General features: G+C 42.7%; 1 protein-coding gene across 1 annotated transcript in view; it reads left to right on the forward strand.

The window, feature by feature from the left end:
• The window catches only part of ACSM3 (acyl-CoA synthetase medium chain family member 3), a 58,789-nt gene extending 39,036 nt beyond the window's left edge, over window positions 1–19,753 (forward strand). The window contains exons 7-15 of the mRNA XM_040439865.1: window positions 479–558; window positions 1,691–1,814; window positions 2,522–2,602; window positions 3,334–3,435; window positions 4,582–4,709; window positions 7,439–7,538; window positions 19,084–19,203; window positions 19,283–19,407; window positions 19,454–19,753. Of these exons, the coding sequence (XP_040295799.1) occupies window positions 479–558; window positions 1,691–1,814; window positions 2,522–2,602; window positions 3,334–3,435; window positions 4,582–4,709; window positions 7,439–7,538; window positions 19,084–19,203; window positions 19,283–19,369 (822 nt within the window). The 3' untranslated portion in view covers window positions 19,370–19,407; window positions 19,454–19,753. The remainder of the gene's footprint in view (window positions 1–478; window positions 559–1,690; window positions 1,815–2,521; window positions 2,603–3,333; window positions 3,436–4,581; window positions 4,710–7,438; window positions 7,539–19,083; window positions 19,204–19,282; window positions 19,408–19,453) is intronic.
• The last annotated feature ends 1,287 nt before the right edge of the window (window positions 19,754–21,040 follow it).

Genomic DNA, 21,040 nt, shown 5'->3' on the forward strand with positions numbered 1-21,040 from the left:
TAGGACCCAGGCCAATCTAAAAGTTATCCCCTATCCTGTGGATAGGGGATAACTTCTAACAACTGGAATACCCCTTTAATTATTTTTTTCATGAAAAGGTAAAATGTCATGACTTTCAACATCTTATATGTGCTCTGTGCTCCATCGTGAATAAAATATGAGATTTGCAAATCATCGCATTCTCTTTTTACTTACATTTTACACAGCGTCCCAACTTTTTTGGAATTGGGTTTATATAAGACTTCTGAGACAATAAGGATTGCTTAAAAATTTCAGTTCTGAAGCCTACAGAATTATGATTGCAGCTCTGGATTGTAATACAGGTTATATCTTTGGTGCAAGATAAGGAATGCAATTCTTTTACAAAGTTACTGATCTTTTTCATGTGGTCGAAACATTTTGCGGGGGATTCGTTTACAGGATCTTCATCTGCTGGGTTTGAGTAATTGCTTGAATACAGTTTAATTTATTCCTGTAGACATTAAAGAACTACCCTGTTTCTGTATTCTGTGCAGCTCCAACCGTCTATCGTATCCTAGTGCTATGCAACCTTGCAGGGTAAGTACATGCAGTATATTACTGATTAGCATAAATTAATTCAGATCTTGAATAGTAACGTGAAGCTCAGGTTTGGAGCCTTTTTAACTATTATTTTAGGGAATTGCATTATGAGGAATCCCCTACCCATGGTCATAACAAGTCAACAAGGCTGATCTGCCTCCTCTTCCTCACCCTGTTCATAGATAGTAATTGAAGACAGATGCACATAAAAGGGAAGGAAGAGCTCTGTTGTATCACCAAACCACAGGTGGATCAATATGGATGAACTTTTATTTGTTGTCGAGCCACGCGTTTCAGGACCGAACAGGCCCCTTCCTTAGCTTCAAACTAAAAAGAATGGCACGGTATTAAACAAGCAGGAAGTGCTCAAACCCACATGCAGTTGTGCATATATATATATACAGGGGAGAAAATCCTGCACTTGTGGCCCGTTGCTAATGACGATCCCCAGCAAAAATGCATACAGTGGAGGATGCCCGCAGCGAACCACAAGTGCCACAATAGATATCCTACACAAGATAGCAATTATGTGGATGTGATAATCAATATAACAATATAACAAAATAATAGCAAAGACAGGTGCACTCTGCGGTCTTACTAAACCCTCAAACTGATTTTAAAATTGAGAGATTAGCCAACATGTCCTACTGTGGAGGAAATGTCTGAACCCGAGCACAGCGCCAAGGTTTCTCAAGTAGCTCGGGGACCTAACACTCACCTACCTGGGCCATATGGGCTATACCAGGAGCCAGTGGGCAAATTACAGGAGCATGAGGCCGACTCACAAACAACTCACCAGTTACCTCCAGCATGCTACTTGAGAAACCTTGGCGCGGTGCTCGGGCTCAGACATGTCCTACACCGTAGGACATGTTGGCTAATCTCTCAATTTTAAAATCAGTTTGAGGGTTTAGTAAGACCGCAGAGTGCACCTGTCTTTTCTATTATTTTGTTATATTGTCCCTTCCTTAGCTTCATTACAACATCATCAGCTGTTGATGGAAGGTCTGGCACCACAGAGCCCAGATATCTGGCCCTTTGTTCCGTTGCCCTGGCCACAGACACACACAATGAATGTTTCTATGGACGTTTCTATTCTTATTTGTATGTTTTTGGTGTATTTCTAAAGCTACAGATTCCCGAGTCTACAGCATTGTGTGAGCGCTGGCGAGCCTATCAACCCTCAAGTGATAGAGCAATGGAAGGCCGGCACTGGGCTTTACATTTACGAAGGCTATGGTCAGACAGAGACTGTAAGTTGTAGCTGGACATAATTTTATTATCTGCAGCCAAGCATTTGGGCATATTGCTATTATTCAAGTTAAATAAAGGGATTGTCTGAGATACATTTTTGATTTATAAAAAGGCAGAGAGCATAACAGATTACTAAAAAATGTAATGTGAAGTGCCCATATACTGCACATGATCACTCAATCCAACCTTTGGCCTTAGCGCTCTTGTGCTGTGTACCGCTGAGGCCACTGATTGACTGCAGTGGTCAGCTATATGGCAGGTTACTGCTGCAGCCAAAACATTACGTCATGGCTGCAGCGGAGGGGAAGAGTGGAGGCGCTAGGACAGAGAAGGTTTGTTACATTTTTTTAATTAATCTGTTAGTCTCCCTGCTTTTTTAAATACAATTCCTCTAAATATGCATTTCTTCTGCCTTGAACTAACTCCTAGCCTTTTCAGTTTCATGCATCTCTTTAGAATATAAATATGTTCAGGATTCTCTGTTGTTTACTGTTCCATATGGGAGCCCCATTCTATAAGGGTATATACAGCACCTAACAGGATGGGCTACATATTGAAAAGATATGCAGCTCATATTGGACGTTCTCCATGCAGGATATAGGAGGCATATTTTACACCTGCAAGGAGAATATGGAGCCACAACATGCAAGTGTGAATGAGGCCTTATGGTATGGTACAACTAACTAGACACATTATTATCATCTAGGTTCTGGTCTGTGGAACATTTAAAGGGATGAAGATTAAACCTGGCTCTATGGGAAAGGCTTCTCCAGCCTACGACGTCCAGGTATTTCTGTCTCTACAAATAATGTGAATGTTTTATAATTTGCAGTTATGGTCTTGAGAATTGTTGTATTTTGTGACAGACTTCAACCACATATTGCCTATTGCTTATATAGTCATATGTAGTAATATGCCTAGAGTACAAAAACTACGGTATTACTAGCCCCAAGGAGATGTAGCCAATACTGACCACAATAAGTTAGGCTAAAATGTAATAGATATATGACCATGCTAAACTGCTGACAGCGCTAGGTAGGGATTGGGGAGAGCAGGACAAACATACTGAAAAAGCTAACACATACCTTTTGTGGAGCTTTTATTATCAGGAGTAGTGTGAATATGAAGTTTTATTCTGCCCGGTTCTGTTCCTGCAAGTGCCCAGGAGGTGGATATTCACTATGGTGATCTCTGTTTTCTGCATTGAGCTGCTTCCCAGCCCCTCCCCCTGGTCTGACTGACAGCTGTAGCGGACTGGGAAACTCAACCACAAACTTGTAATTTTAGATGTTATCAAAACAAATTTTAAGCTCAAGTCTTTACAAGCTATCCATCTACCTCTTTGAAATTGTGATAAAGTTTCTGCACAATACCTGGTTCCATAATGTGTATGATTAAATGATTGATTTTGATGGTGAGGTCACACAGTCATAACTCTACCCAATACTTATTTGTAATATATATATATATATATATATATATATTTTTTTTTAAATTTATTATTTTTTTTCATTCTAGGTCATTGATGCTGATGGCAATGTCTTACCCCCAGATCAAGAAGGTGATATTGGAATCCGTATAGCACCTCAAAAACCCTATTATCTTTTTTCTCAATACATGGTAAGCTTAGTGACAAACAGAACTTGGTTATGTATGCTTTCTTAAATAAATGTTTTGTATTGTTCCAAATAATTGAAAATAGTCATATGTGTCTACAGCTTTTCTGAAGACCTATGTGTCTCCATTGGTAACAGACTACAAAGAAACCCTGTAGTCTGATCCTGCTGGCATACTCTCTTCTGTCTGTTCCATAGGTTTTGCTAATACATCTGGTAGAGTTTTTGCAAAATGGCTTCATTTTTCATTGTATTGGAGCAATACAAACCAATTGGTTGTGAATCTTGACAGACCTTTACAAGGGTTTTTTGACTTTTTTATTAGACATTTAAGGCTAATGCACACGACCATGTGCAATCCCAGAAAAACAGCCTGTGTGTCGGCTGCATCTCCTGGACTGGCAGAGGCTTATCAGACTGGAACTCTGAAGGAGAAATTTAAAAATACATAGTATAATGCCACCTGACTGCAATCATAGTGAGCCTCCGTCAGTCTGTGAGATGCGGCTGGTGCACGGGTAGTGTTTCCCCGATTGTACATGGTTACGTGCATGAGCATTTATTAAAAGGCTATCCCATGAATAATGTAAAAAATGAAAATCAGATATCGCATAGTACATGGCAGGCTGTTTATAACAAAGCTAGAACCAGCCCTGTACCTAACATGGATCCAGAGATCTCCCCATTTATATCAAGCTGGCAGATCAGGGGCGTATCTTTTCTGCTGCAGCTCTCTCCCTATCACAGCTCAGGGGGCGTGTCCATGCTCTCCCTATCACAGCCCAGGAGGCAGGTGAAGGATGAAACTGAGCATGTGCGGCCATCTCAGTGAGCAGGACATAGAAATAAGAAAAAAATAAACAGCAGGTGGTGCTATACAGATACAGTTTATTGAATAACTCAGTGGCTATGCTACATTTTTAATTACATGCAATTACAAAAGTATTCAGATTCAGGTGCTGGTTTGAAAACTGTAGAATATTTTTCATGGGACAAGCCTTTTAAGTGGGGTTGCAGCTCCTGGACTCTTATTTTCACACAATCTAGTACATAATATAATGATTTTGGTTTTATATATGATGGTTAAATAGTACATTTTGTACAGAAAGAAATGAGCTCTCATCCCCCTTATAATATCTATTGACAATAGGGGGACCCAGAGAAAACCGCCTCAACCCTAAGAGGAGACTTTTACCTTACTGGAGACCGAGGCATTAAAGATGAAGATGATTATTTTTGGTTTGTTGGAAGATCTGATGACGTTATTTTAACTTCTGGGTAAATATAATTTTTGTGGATAGATTGGCCATATTTGTGCAGCTGCCTTGGAGGAGCTGGAACGGAGGATGGGAGTGGTAGTTACGTTGCCCCTTAGGGCTGTGCAGTTAAAGAAAGGTGCACCCTTTCTTCCCTCAGTGCACATCCTAGTTCTGGGGCTTCTGCATGATGGTAGTTGGGGTGCCTGTGATGGTTTGTGTCTGTATGGGTGCGAGGCAGAGCATTTGGAGTGCCACGGCCAGCGTATGGTGCATAACTCAGAAAACCAGGCCAGAGGTAGAAGAATAAACATCTCTCTTTACTGTAGTACAAAATGGGAGTTGCAGTACATCCAACTATAGCAGACACAGTTCCAACTATACACAGTGCAATTCTCTTCCAAATAGCGATGTATGGATTTAGGCAAGGATGGCAGTTATGGCCCTCTTTGTAGACTATCTTGCTCTCTTTCAGTAGAATCTATGGCTGGCAACAGTACTTCGGCAATAATGGCTGTAATGTACACTGCGGGATACAAGGTTATGAAGGCACTTCCAGCCAGGATGTTTCCAAGTGTGATGGGTGTCTTAACAGTGTCCCTCACAGCAGCATAGTCTGAATGGCGCTAGTAGAAGGTTACTTTGATGCCTATGCTTGGACATAAGATTCTCCTTTATCTTTCTCTCTTTCTGTATATCTTGCAGAGATCTGTTTCTTGGGCCTAAGGGGAGGGAGTGTCACGAACCAGCTGGTGTGAACCCACTGTGCCACGTGTCCTACCTCCTCTAAGGGCGTTGTCTAAGTAAACCCCTCGATCTTAACAGTACCCCTGATGGTGGGGATAGACTTTCCCGAGGGGAACACCAGGTCGCTTCCTCTTGAGGAGGATTGACACATGAGGCAGATGGTCCAGGAGGACCAGTAGGTACCTGAGGAAGGTACCAGAGGTATAGGCGTTGTCAGCAGACTTAGTCGTAACAAGGAGCAACAATGCAGGACCAAAGGTTGAGGCAGAGGCGAAGTCAAACAGTCAATAGGTCAGGGCAGGCGGCACAGGTCAGGCAATCCGGATTGGCAACAGGAGAGTCAAGGCAAGCTGGCAGGGATCAAACAGGTAGCAGAGTACAGGAATACAAGTACGAGTCAGTAACACAGGAACACAAGCGGAAATCAGGAACCTTACCAGGACACAAGGATCTTGACACCGAGGTATCTGGAAAGGGCCACTTATATACTGTATGTGCAGGAGGGCTAGAATTGGTCAGCGAGGTCACAGGACCTAACCCATAAAGCACAGGAAGTGACACGCACCGGCCCTTAAAGGGAACCTGTCATGTGGATATTTGATTATAATCTAACTAATTATATACAATTATTAACTACTAAAAAGTACCTTAGATGTATTCACTTACTGGTGTGACAGATGGTTACCTCATAATATACACCCAAAGATGCCACATGCCGCATGCTAATGAGCTGATTTGAGTCCAGCGTGATGTCATTGAGTCCAGCGTTTATTTAATTAACAGCTATAGCCACTCCCCTGCCCACCTGCTGCTGATTCTTATAGAAAATAACTGTCAATCAGCAGCAGGTGGGTGGGGAGAGTCAGGAGCTCATGAATATTCAGGACTCATCATTATGAGCTGGAGCTTTTCAATACAAGATGTTGGCAGATTAACTGGGTAAATTAAAGAAAGTGACCCAGCATTTTGTTAAGAGAATCAGTCACTTATTTATGTTGCCCTTAGTTAGGACACCATAAAACTGGTGACAGGTTCCCTTTAAGGAACTGCTGTAGGGAACAAGCAGCAAGCATGCTGTGGCCAGGGCTGAGAGGAAACTGTGGAGTGGATCCCAGAATAACAGTACCTATACAGACAGAGCCCAGGACTGCAGTGGTGAATGGGAAGTGCTGGCAGCAGATCACCACTGAACATGGCATGGCGCCCGGGACCTCGCCGGTAAGCAGGGGAACAGCAGCGCACTGCAGCAGCTGTTACAGGGAGCATGAGACAACAGCTTCTTCTCTCTCTCTGAACTCTCCCCAGAACAACCTCAAGGTAGGGGTGGAGCCAGCCATCACCTAGCTTCCTACAAAGGCTGAGCTAGAATTATTAACCCTGGCTGTGCCATCCATACATAGCTATACTGGTTACAATACATAACAATAAATACCATAAGATTACATAACAGTATATAACAAATCATACTGCATTTCGCCTAGCAACCAGTCCACAACAAGGAACATTGTAAGGTTGTAACGTGTTATCCTGGGTCATTGCTGCTGCTGTAAGGCCTCATTCTGGCATCTATATTTGGGATCTGAAACACAAAGATTTTGTTCCAGGTGGGCTATGGATTCCCATCCATGAAAGAAACTTCACAAGATTCAGCTTGGGCCCCCCTTCCCTCAGTGCTTTGTGGCCAGGGGCAGGGAAGCACATAGCCTTTGTGCTGCCTGAGGTGAAAATTAAAACGGCACCCCTCCATGCCAAATTCTTGACCTAACCCCTTCCCTCCAGCCAGGGATGTAACTTGACCTGTATGCACTTTCCATAATACTCGTGTTTTCTTATGCGGCACAAGGGTATTTGGGCCCAGTAGTGGCTGCTACTTCTGCACCCCCTATAGCTACTCCCTTGTATAGGCCTATAGAGGTACAATATGGTGCCACATTACAGATCCATAGAACGGCCTTGGGCATGAGGCTCTAAACAGTATAAATTATTTTCCTCTTATCTGTTTAGATATCGTATTGGACCATTTGAAATAGAGAGCGCCTTGATAGAGCACCCGGCAGTTGCAGAATCTGCAGTGGTCAGCAGTCCTGACGCAATCAGAGGAGAGGTAACCATTAGCTAGCTGTATATAATATTGCAATATTTCATGTAATAACATTAGAAGACACAGACTCATAAATCTAGCAAGAAGTACTTATGATGCTCATGTCTTAAATGCACTAGGCTGCAGTGAATATGTGAGGCTGTATCATTGATATCGTCACTTGTGTATGCAAACTTGTCTTGTGGAAGTCTGAACCAGAAAGTTGGCATCCCTTAAAAATATGGTGGACTGGAATTATCAATGCCCCAGCACTTAGATATTAAACCACTCACTTGTTCATAAAGTTGTGCCAACACTGGCCCAGCAATAGATAGTTATTTACCCCTATTCAGCAAAGAAATAATAAATAAAATCAACAAATAAATAAAATCAACAAAACACTGGCTCACCAAAAAAAATCCCTTTTAATTTAATCATAAAATATAAATATTAATATAAAAAATATTTAAATAAAAATATTTACAAACACATACCGGTATAGATAAAACTACATTCATTTGAATACACACAAAAATAAAATAAATCCTGGTCCAAAAATTTTATTACCGTGGGGTCCTCGCTGTCAGTCAAATAATAAAATATACTGTATTTTTCGGACTATAAGACACTGCGTAATGGAAGCAGTCATCCGCAATTAGGAGGCGTGGTTAGTAGCTGCATTCACCGCTACCTGGTCTTTTTCTAGGCGCCTCACTGCAGGTGTTCTTACTGTGTACTGTGCTAGGCGTGGAGCACATAGGTGTGCACTATGACTTGATGCTGTGCGACGTCAGGTCACATTGCAGAGCGGGCCTGCAGAAGACTAGCAAATGGTGAGTGTCAGCCCAGTCCGGAGCAGGAGAGGCAAGTTTCATTATTTATTTATTTTTTGTCCAATGGAGTTTGGGGGTTTGGTCTGAAGTCTGAAGAGGAATGGGAACCTGATCTGAGGTCTGAGGAGAAATGGGGGTCTGATACAGAGATCTGATGGGGGTCTGATCTGAATTCTGATGGAGCTTGGGGGTTTGATCTGAGTTCTGAGGATGAATGGGAGTCTTATCTGCAGAGAAATGGGCGTTTAATGGGGTTCTTATCTGAGGACTGATGGAGCTTGGGGGTCTGATCTGAGATCTGATGGAGTTTAGGGGTCTGATCTAAGGTCTGAGGATTATGGGGTGTGAGGGATTAGCTCTTTTTCAGGGGTCATTCTCACAATTATCTTCACAACAGCCGCATTGCAGGTCCAAACGTGAGGTTTATTTTCACAGCAACAAAACATAAATTAAACAAAACAAAACCCTGCCCGTCTAGGCACTTGCTAATACAAAAACACAAGCCCTGACTCACCTATATCAAGCGCTGTTCACATGTGGAACATAAATGCGGCTTTCTCCAGCCATACAGTCCAGGTGATCCTTCAACACCTTTTGGGGGATTTGTGGCCCAGTAGTCCTCCCGACTCTGGCCTCGTGACCCTGGTTCCCAGGCATCACCCAACGTCCCGGCTAAAACCTAGACCTGTGGCCCCTCAGCCAGCCCGGCTGAGAATACTCGTACAGAGCCTCTGCTCCAGGTTCACACACACACTTCCCCAGACTGGCACACTGAGGGTGGATTTATGCCAGACTGATTAGGGTAGGCTTAACCTGCGCTCACCTCAGGTATGAGGAAATACGTGGTGGAAGGGTGTGGACAGGCAGCTCCCACTACCAAGCCTAACTGCCAGTCCAATTAAAATCCAGCCCAGATTGCAATATAAACAAAACTGTCTCAGCAAACTATCCTTTGCTGAGACCACTGCACACTTCTGGATTTTAGTTATCTCACCCAGCTGAGGTATCTGGGTGAAAAATACATGCCCTCCTGAACTGTACACCTTGCCACAGGGGTTATGAGGAGGGTCTGCTCTGAGGTCTGAAGAGGAATGGGGGACTAATGGGGGTCTTATCTGAGATCTGATAAAAAATATTTTTTACTTATTTTCCTCCTCTATATGCCAGGTGCATCATATGTTCTGGTGTGTCTTATAGTCTGAAAAATACGGTGTGTATACAGTATATATATATATATATATATATATATATATATATATAATTAAAATATATTCCTCAGTGTAATATATTTTAATCATAAATATTTTAATTGACCACAAGGGCCCTGCAGTAAAAAAAAAAAATATAACTTTTTATTTTTGTGTGAATTGAAATGAATGTAACTTTATCATATGTGAAATTTTTATATGATCATATTAGATTAAATTAAAAGGGATTTTTTTTTATTGGTGAGCCAGTGTCTTTTTTTTCTTTCACAATATTTTTATTAAATTTTTAAGACAAAGTGATACAGGCATTAGAAAATAGCAGCTTATACAGACTTCATGACATTTTCTCCATTATATGCCCGCATCAGGTTAGGGACAAGGTGGAAGGGACATAGGGAAGAGAACAAATAAGAACACCAAAATAATAACAACAACCTGTCCATGGTCCATATTAATGCCCCCTTTACATTTATGACATATGCATGAACGGAATTCATAGAGCTCACTTGGAGATTTAAGGGTCTGACAATGGTCACCATCCTCCTATGCACTTATACACTCCTTACAATAACAAATAAGGAACACCTACTCCCAAAGATCTCCCCCATCTCTCTTCTCATCTACTGGCAGATGAGAATTTTTCTTTCCACTTCGCCCAGCTGTTCAAGTATTGTTTAAACCTTCCCTGACACGAGGCCAAGGTACCTTCCATTTCACAATGAAAGCTGACTCGATTGATTATCTCTGAGATGTCCGGAACCCTGTTAGACTTCCAATATTTAGCTATGAGAATTTTGGCAGACGTTAATATATGAAAAACTATCGTACGATATACCTTTGGCACTAAATGCAACCCATTAAGTAATAAGACTAGATCTGGAGTAAAGGGGAGAGCGAAGTTAAAAATTGAAGTAAGCATGTTAGACACCTCTCTCCAAAAATGCTCCAGCTTTGTGCATTCCCAGAATATGTGCATCATGCCCCCCCCATGCCTCCCACACCTCCAACACAGGTTTATAACTTCCGGATATATCATTGACAATCTCTCTGGTGTCATGTACCATCTATAGATTATTTTCCTAGTAGCCTCCAAATTATATGAACATTTAGAATTTTTCTGGGAGAGCGTGAATATATGTTCCCATGCTATTTGATCTGAAGGCATATTCAAATCTTTGGCCCATTTATCTAAACCCGACACAGACTTTTTATTATAAATTTCAAGGAGTAGCCGATAAATTTTTGAAATACCCTTCTCCTTATTGTTTACACTGAAAAAAAATGTAGCAAATAATGAGTTTGGTTTCCCCACTTCTTCTGGTAAAGAATTCAATAAGGATCTCAGCCTCAAATATTTATAAAACTCTCTATTAGGATCTCAAATTTATGAGATATATCAGCAAATTGTAGCATCCCTAAGTCACTCCACACCTCCCCTACCGTTTTAATTCCTTTTTGCCTCCATGAGATAAAGGAAATATCTGGTATCATTTGCTCTATAGCTTCCAATGGTATATCTGATCTATTCATATGAATTAAATCTTTGGCTAGAATTACATTCTTCCACAGCGCTAACCCTGCTTTGATCACTATTGACTTGGGTTCATTACCTACCGGATCTATATACGGGCATTGTAAAGCTACCCTGGTATTTTTTATAGCCGACATGATTGTCTCTATCTGCACCCATAACGGAGGATCCGGATCTAACAGGCCTTGTCTTATAGGCGTCAAAAGAACTGCGTAGTAATAAAAAAGTAAGTTAGGGAAACTAAGACCTCCCAAAGCAATTGGTTTATAAAGAGTATCAGCTGCTACTCTATGTCTAGCATTATTCCATACAAAGCGTAACAGCAAGGATTGTAATTTCGCTATATATTTTTTGGACACCAAAATTGGAACATTTCTGAACACATACAGAATTTTTGGCAACACCATCATTTTAATTGTTGCTATCCGACCTACCCACGATATTTCTTTACATGCATATGTTTTAATGTCCTCAGTTATTGTACCTATCAGTGGTTCGTAGTTTACTTTAAATAGTTTTTTAGACGGAAATGGCAATTCTACCCCCAGATACGTAATACTATCTTCCGCCCATTTAAACGGGAATTTAGATTCTATGAATGCTTGTTCCCCAGGAGATAAACCCATATTCAACACTACTGATTTATTAACATTAAGTTTGTAGTACGAAACGGCACTAAATTCTTCCAGAATGGATATAACTGCGACTAATGATCTGGCCGGCTCAGTTAACGCTATGATAACGTCGTCCGCAAATAATCCTATTTTATGTTCGGTCCCTCCAACTTGTATTCCCGAAACATTACTTGCTCCCCTAATGTATTCTGCCATTGGTTCCATGACCAAGGTGAAAATTAGGGGTGATAACGGACACCCTTGACGAGTTCCATTCGTAATGGGAAACACCTTAGACATGAAACCAGAAGCCAGAACCCTCGCCGATGGCCTAGAATACATAGCCAATATTGCTGTTTTTGCTTCCCCCACAATACCAAATTTGTCTAATATTTTCTCCAGATAACCCCAATGGACCCTGTCGAACGCCTTCTCCGCATCCAAAGATAGGAGCAGAGAAGGCGTTCCACGTCGCTCCACCAGTTCAATCAAATCTATGAATCTTCTGGTGCCATCTGCCGACTGTCTTCCTTTTACAAATCCCACTTGGTCTTTATGGACCAAGCTAGGAAGAATCTCCGCCAATCTCACCGCCAAAATCTTTGCATATAATTTTAAATCTGTATTCAACAGTGAGATTGGACGGAAATTCTCTGGTCTGTCTGGTGACTTCCCAGGTTTTGGCAGTGTGATAATAGTGGCCTCCAACATTTCAGCCGGAAAGTCCCCCCCCTGCCTCACTTCATTAAAAAGTTTCATGAGTGAGGGTACCAGATACTCTTTAAATTCCTTATAATAGCTATTTGTAAGGCCATCTGGACCAGGAGCTTTGTTTGGTTTTAAACCTCTAATGGCACTATTTATGTCTTCAACAGTAATTTCTGCTTGAAGAACTTCTAAATGTGACTGGGAAATAGTGGGTAATTTTACCCCCTCTAAGAATTTATCAATTCCCTCTACTGAAGGTTGGATCGTTGTGTCATTTATTTTAAGATTATAAAGCGACGAATAAAATTTAGCCATTCCCTCCGCTATCAATTGGGGATCAAAAATTTTTGTACCAGTATCACTAAGTATATATGGAAGTTTCATTTTACCTTGCCTCATTTTTAACCTAGATGCCAGTAAGGAACCTGCCTTGTTATCCCTCCCATAGTATTGGGCTTTCATCCGCCTGAGCGCCATATCATACTTGTATAAATCCAAGTCATGTAACTCCCGCCTCAGCTCTTTCAATTCTTTCTCACGTGTTGCACAAAACACTTTCTTATTTAGGGAACTATTTTTAATGATAGAATTAACTAGGCGTACCCTATGAGCTTCTCTTTCTTTTTTGTCTTTAGCTGCTAAACTAAGAAAATGTCCTCTAACGAAGGCCTTGTGCGCACACCATACCGATTTAATATTAACTTCTCCCGTGTCATTATATGTAAAAAATTCTTTAATATATCTGTGCGACCCTTCTATGTATTTTGCTGAGTGAAGAATCCTCTCATTCAAACGCCATGAGGTGCGGGTGCCTGACTTAAATTGTTCCATAAGTGTAGCATGAACTGGTGCGTGGTCAGACCAACTAATGTAACCTATATCACAAGAAATGATTTTGGACGTAGTGTTTAAATCAGATAAAATGAGATCAATTCTAGAGTAAGTTTTATGCCTCTGAGAAAAGAAACTATAGTCGCGTTCGTCAGCATGTTTGGCCCGCCACACATCCACCAAGCCTTCCTGTTGTGAGACTGAGAATAATTTGGAGGGCGCGTCTTGCTTCTCAGCAGCAGAAGAGTCTAATGCTGGCCACATCAATGAATTAAAATCCCCCATGACTAATAAGGAACCTGATTTGAGATTTGAAACCATGCTAAACAGCTTGCGGATAAATTTCAAAGGTCCCTTATTTGGCGCATATATTGCAACCAGTGTATATGGAATATTATTGATCTCACATATCAAGATAACATACCGCCCCCCAACATCTATTTTCGAGTCAACCAACTTAAATGCCACAGAATCTTTTATGGCTATTGATACCCTCTTTTTTTCTTATCTTTCAAGGTGGATGAGAACACATGTGGATATTTTTTATGTTTAAATCTATGTGCGTCAGCTGTGACCAAGTGCGTCTCCTGCACACACAGGACATCTGAACTATCTAATAACGCATTTTTCCACAGCTGAGATCTTTTGAAAGGACTGTTAAGCCCCTTTGCATTAATGGTAGTAACCTTGATCACCATTTTGACATTAATAACATAAAAATGCTAGTTAGTATGAGCTTCAATTCCCCGTTCCCTGTTATCTCCAGTGAGCCTTGTATATAGCAGGCATGCATAATATGAATACTCAGTTCCGGACCATGGTACCTAAAAAAGAATAAAAAATTAAACATACACAACAAATAAACCTCAACATTTCCATAACTGGACGCCGACAACATTGCGTCCTAGAGGGGGTTGCAATAACCACCAACGACCGATTAAGCCTAACTATGACACATTATCTGTGTATTTGGCTTTTAAAGGAATTAAGTCCTTCACATCTGCATACAACCTCTTCAGGTATCTGGTGTACGTCCGCTTATCACTTCAGACCACTCGCCATCTAACTTGGCCGGAGAAGGAGCCTTGGATCTTTGTGAATTTATTGATGACAGGTTCCAATTGTCCAGTAAAGACACCGCCTCATCCACTGTTGACGCTACAAATTTCTTTCCCCTGTATGAAATAAGTAGTTTTGCCGGGAATCCCCATCTGTATTGGACTCCATGATGACGTAGAATTTTGGCCGCCTCTTGGAATTCTCTCCTCTTTGCAAGCGTAGCAGCTGATAAATCTGTGTATAGGGAGACACCCCTGAATCTATCAGGTAAATCAGGATTTTCTCTGGCAGCCGCCATTAGCTTTTCCTTTACGTGATAAAAAGTAATCCGCGCTAGGGCATCCCTTGGCACCTCAGGTGGTAAACTCTTGGGCTTGGGAATCCTATGAGCCCTGTCTATATATAGCTCTGATTGTGACAGATCAGGTAATAGGGCCACAAATAAGTCCGTTAAATAAACGTGCAGCTCCTCCTGCTTAACCGTCTCTGGAATGCCGCGGAAACGGATATTGTTTCTACGAGAACGGTCCTCTAAATCAATTACTTTTGCTCTCAGAAACTTTAGCTCCTCTTCTTTCTCATTTTGTGTGTCAACAAGATCATTGTGCGCTCTGGCAAATTCCGCCATTTTGTTTTCCAGGTGGGATGTTCTGTGTCCCACAGCCATTATCTCCTTCTGTAAAGGCACTATCATTTCTTTAAAGTCCGCCTGTAAAGATTTCCTCAGGTCTCCCATCAATATAATAAGCATGGATTCGGTTAGGGGGTTATCCCCACTCCTTGCCTCAGAAGTAACTAAGTGCTCCTCCTGAAGTTTTAGTAAAGCTGCCCTGTTTTGTGCTCCCGGGCTATCATACTGTCCCAGCGCCATATCATGCTTCTGTCCCCCAGTACCTGTGATCGCAGCTGCTGTAACTGCATTCTGTGTGCCGACACTATCACACTGGGATGTAATCCTCCGGATCGCTGGGGACTCGATGCTCGCCTGAAGCGAGGAAGAGGCTGCAGGGCTCATCTGGGTATGTTCAGCCGTGGGACGAAGGGCCGCGCCTCCACCCGCGCCATCTTGGCTGCCGCTTACCGCCGGGAAGAACTCGGTGAGTTTGGCAGATGCCGCCTTTTTTTTCTGCTTCACCATGTTCCCCCTACTTAGTCTCCTGTTGGGGAGAAGTTCAGCTTGCTCGGCAAACTTTAAAACACTCTTTGAGCCGCTGTATAGGCTTAATGGCACCGGAGCTCAGCTAGTGTGCGTCTTGCTCCATGCGCCGCCGGCCACGCCCCCCAGCCAGTGTCTTTTTGAAACAAGTGCTACACTGTTTCCATAAAACCCATTCATTTGTATGGGAACTATGGAAATGGTGAAGCATCTTCGTTGTTTCTATGGTGCCGACTACCTTTCATTGACAGATCCCGGTGGGCCAGAGTTGGTGAACAGGGGCCAATTCTAGTTATATCTGTGGATTTCAGAGGTAGGATTAAATAGCTGGTTGTAAAAAATTGGTTCAGGATCCTTTAAGGCGCTGCCTGGACTTGGACGAGTAAAACATCAGGGATGATGCCAGTAATAAAGATTGATCTTTTATTGCAGTATAGTCATGACTATACTGCAATAAAAGATCAATCTTTATTACTGGCATCATACCTGATGTTTTACTCGTCCAAGTCCAGGCAGCGCCTTAAAGGAACCTGAACCAATTCTTTACAACCAGCTATTAAACCTGTCGATTGCTCCAAGCATCGCAGAGGACCACAGGCCGGACAACCGCCTACTGGTCGGGATTTTAAAATAACCAGCAGTGCAATCTACAGGTGTTGTGACTCATCACAACACGATCTGGTAAGCATACTCTTGCCTTTTTAACTCACGTTTTAAACCAACTAATACCACACATGTGGCGCCCCAACTCTTCCTATTTTATCTCTACACATTCCAGAGGTAGGAGGCCACACTTATCAGACACATATAGCATATCCACATGATGAGGGAGAGAGTATACCCCTTTAAGTTCTGCATGAAGTGACCCTTTATATTAAAAGCAGTTATATCCCAGTCTCCAGCCGTACTGCTTATTGTAAACCAAATAGGAGGAGTAACTAGCTAATTCCTCACGTACCAATGTCACTACAACTCCCAACATTATTGATTTCACACAATTTATAAAAGCTAAATTGGGGTGGAGCCTCTGGTTTATGTGACACCTCCCTGATGGACTACAGCACAGAGAACAGATCATGGTTCACACTCCATGGGCATGGGTGGAAGTAAGGAGACTCCTTCATTGTGATTGAATGCCAGTAAAAGTTTACCAGGGTAAGTTTCATTATTGATGACAGACTGACCAAGATATTAGCCCCATGAAATGCAATATGGCCGACAAGAAGTAGCTGTCTGATAAAGGCCTCATGCACACGACCATTGTGTGCATCCGTGTCCGTTGTTCCGTTTTCCGTGATTTTCCGCGGACCCGTTGACTTTCAATGGGTCCGTTGAAAACTCGGAAAATGCACCGTTTGTCATCCGCCTCCGTGATCCGTGTTTCCTGTCCGTCAAAAAAATATGACCTGTCCTATTTTTTTGACGGACAACGGTTCACGGACCCATTCAAGTCAATGGGTCCGTGAAAAAACACGGATGCACACAAGATTGGCATCCGTGATCCGTAGGCTACTTTCATACAGACGGATCCGAAGATCCGTCTGCATAAAAGCTTTTTCAGAGCTGAGTTTTCACTTCGTGAAAACTCAAATCCGACAGTATATTCTAACACAGAGGCGTTCCCATAGTGATGGGGACGCTTCAAGTTAGGAATATACTACGAACTGTGTACATGACTGCCCCCTGCTGCCTGGCAGCACCCGATCTCTTACAGGGGGCTGTGATACGCACAATAACCCCTCAGGTGCTGCACCTGAAGGGGTTAATTGTGCGTATCATAGCCCCCTGTAAGAGATCAGGGGCTGCCAGGGCAGCAGGGGGCAGACCCCCCTCCCTCCCCAGTTTTAATTTCATTGGTGGCCAGTACGGTCCCCCTCCCTCTATTGTATTAATATCATTGGTGGCACAGTGTGCGGCCCCCCCCGGCCCCCTCTCTTTATTGTATTATCATTGGTAGCCAGTGTGCGCCCCGGCCCCCCCTCTATTGTATTAATATCATTGGTGGCCAGTGTGCGGCCTCCCCTCCCCCCCCCCCCAATACTTAGCAATATTAGAAGCATCATACTTACCTGCTGCGCTGTCTGTGACCGGCCGGGAGCTCCTCCTACTGGTAAGTGACAGATCATTAAGCAATGCGCCGCACAGACCTGTCACTTACCAGTAGGAGGACCTCCGGCCGGTCACAGACAGCGCAGCAGGTAAGTATGATGCTTCTAATATTGCTAAGTAACCATGGCAACCAGGACTGCAGTAGCGTCCTGGTTGCCATGGTTACCGATCGGAGCCCAGCGATTAAACTGGGACTCCGATCAGAACTCACCGCTGCCACCAATGATCGGAGGGGGGGGGGGGAGAGGGGAGGCCGCACACTGGCCACCAATGATATTAATACAATAGAGGGGGGGAGGGTGGGAAGGGGCGCACACTGGCTAACAATGATAATACAATAAAGGGAGGGAGGGGGGGCTACAGGGGGCTATGATACGCACAATTAACCCCTTCAGGTGCGGCACCTGAGGGGTTAATTGTGCGTATCACAGCCCCCTGTAAGAGATCGGGTGCTGCCAGGCAGCAGTCATGTACACAGTTCGTAGTATATTCTAACTTGAAGCGTCCCCATCACCATGGGAACGCCTCTGTGTTAGAATATACTGTCGGATATGGAGTTTTCACGATGTAACTCAAATCCGATGGTATATTCTAACATAGAGGCGTTCCCATGGTGATGGGGACGCTTCAAATTAAAATATACCATCGGATTGGAGAAAACTCTGATCTATGGTATATAACTCCTGACTTTACATTGAAAGTCAATGGGGGACGGATCCGTTTGTAATTGCACCATATTGTGTCAACGTCAAACGGATCCGTCCACATTGACTTGCATTGTAAATCAGGACAAATCCGTTTGGCGCCCGCACGGCCAGGCGGACACCAAAACGACTTTTTTTTCATGTCCGTGGATCCTCCAAAAATCAAGGAAGACCCACGGACGAAAAAACGGTCCACGGGACCACGGAACCCCATTTTGCGGACCGTGAAAAAATACTGTCGTGTGCATGAGGCCAAAGTATGAAGAAAAGAGAAAGAGGGCACCTAAGGATTCGGGAGTTTTATTTTTTGGCCGGGGCCCATGTTTTAGTACGTTGGTCTAGGTAATTGGCTTAAGTAGGAAATGTGTATGAATGGGAAAATTAGTTTAGTGAGCTGTGTCTTAAAGGGTTGTTTTAGCCCAAACCAAAATTAATTACTGCTGGGGGTTTGTGTAAATTAAAGAAAACACTTTCAACCTCTAGAAGGTAGCTCCACCTTATAGCCGAGGCTACGTGACGCACTGAACCTCTGCGGTCATGTGTGGTCAGGGAAATGTCACCACCGAGGCAAGTGAATAGCTGCAGATGTCCACATGACCAGGGACAGGTTCTCACCCTTAAGGTCCACCAGTGGACCAGAAAGCAATAGGGACAGGACACAAGATGCTGAAATGGAGCTGCTTTTAAGTGGCTTGTTTTTTTTGTCTCTATTTCATACACATTCGCGGCAGTAATTAATTTTGGTTTGGAGGGCGGACAACCCCTCTAAATACGTAGCACTTTGTATTAAACCTTATAAATGTGTTTAACATACAGGTGGTGAAAGCTTTCATTGTCCTGTCCCCGACATATGCTGCACACGACCAAGAGACACTGACAAAAGAGCTACAGGAACATGTGAAGAAAGTGACAGCTCCTTACAAGTACCCGAGAAAGGTACGTATCCTCAGAAGACAACCATAAAAAGCTGCTGGACCTTGTGCTGACTTATTCCTTCTTTTTGCAATATTAATAGATTGAATTTGTTCAACATCTGCCAAAAACAGTCAGCGGGAAGATCCGGAGGAATGAGCTGAGAAATAAAGAATGGGGAAAGGCATAAAGGCCAGTTACCACGAGTAAGACCTGCGATTACTAGTATGGAGAATAGGGGGGTCATTTATGACCAGATATACAACACTTTTTGTGGCATATATCTGGTACAGATTCTGTCGCATGCCATGTTGTGCCAGAATCTGAGACTTCTTCCCCAGTCACCCCAGGTCTAAAAAAAGTAGATGTGGCATGAGCGGGAAGGGGGCAAGCCAGGCAGACCATCTCATTCATCATTTTCTACGCCTGTTTAGGCACAGAAAATGGTCTAAATTTCAGACAGAAAGAAAGCTGTCTTACATTAGAATTGGCGCTGGATACGCCGCGCCTCTACATAACCTCCAACTATAGCAGGGGCAGAGTGGAAACTTAAAGTGGCCTTGGAAAAAATACTAAAATTTTCCCCGTTTTGTAGTCTGGTCCAAATTGATGGAAGGCAGGGCCAGCAATACCATATTGTTTCACATTATACCACCCCAACATGGCCAAATACCACAGTCCATCGTAAAATACTGCCAGCAGCACAGAATACATCCCCAAATACCTTCCATTTGATGGCCGTAAGGAGGGCTCAGGCGGCCCCCTGGACATCGGCCCACCAAGAAATTTCCCTGTAAGGTTTATGGCCAATCCGCCCCTGACTAAAGGGCTTATTAAGACCAAATGTGCCCCTACATATTTTCCAAAATCCTTACAATAGAGACGTACCTGCCTATAGGGAATTTCTTGATCAAGTGAAGATTATTGTTAGACTGAGAAAATATGGGGGGAGTGAAGCAGGTTTCATGAGTCCTCCCAATGTTCTATTACAAGGGTACGACGACGCGGCCAAGTTTCTGCCTGCAGTATTGGGAACCTAAACCAGGAATGAATTGAAAAAATAGTGGAGAAGTGGTATGTCCTTTATACTTTCTCTTCTTTTAAGATCCACTCATGATTTTGCCTCCCAAAACTGCAACAGGAAACCTGACCGTGTGGCCGTACCCTAATACTCTTGAATAGGAGAGGTTCGTAGTGGAATGTCACCTAAAAACTGCCACTACCAAATTGTCTTTCCAGGAATCATTGTGTTTGTTACTATTGTCATGCATATGTCTCTTCCCATGTAATGTATCGTGCTTTGATTGTATGACATTTATTGTCTTGTACTGTATAACCTGTATCAATATCTTGGATCAAGAAAAAAAAGGGATTAATTATGTTCTGTTTGTAAAAAAAAAAAAGTCAGATTCAAAAAAGAAATAAAAGAATCCCTACACCACATGCCTACAAAACAATCTTACCAACCAATTAAAGGGACATCATAATCACGTTTTGGGGATAGTGTCAATAAAAATTGTCAAGCATTTTCAGAGTCAGAAACAACTCAAAGTTTTCAAAAGGAGTCTGCCACCAGGAAATTCACTTTCACAGGTAAACTAGGCACAATCAAGGGCATTTAATAAAGATTGTATTCCATATATAGGTGGGCAGTGTGAGTTCTTGCAGTATATGCAAATGTGTACATAGATGTGCTGAATATACATCAGGAGTATCTGCAGGCGTGAAGTGTGTACTCGCTTTGGGAAGAAAATTTGAACAAAACAGAAACGTACCCATTGATTTCCCATTTAAAACGTTGCGGCATGACTAACATGTTACCATATTTTTGGCCCTATAAAGAGCCACTGCCATAAGACAC

The sequence above is a fragment of the Bufo bufo genome, chromosome 7 (assembly GCF_905171765.1).
Source record: "Bufo bufo chromosome 7, aBufBuf1.1, whole genome shotgun sequence".
Classification (NCBI taxonomy): Eukaryota; Metazoa; Chordata; class Amphibia; order Anura; family Bufonidae; genus Bufo; species Bufo bufo.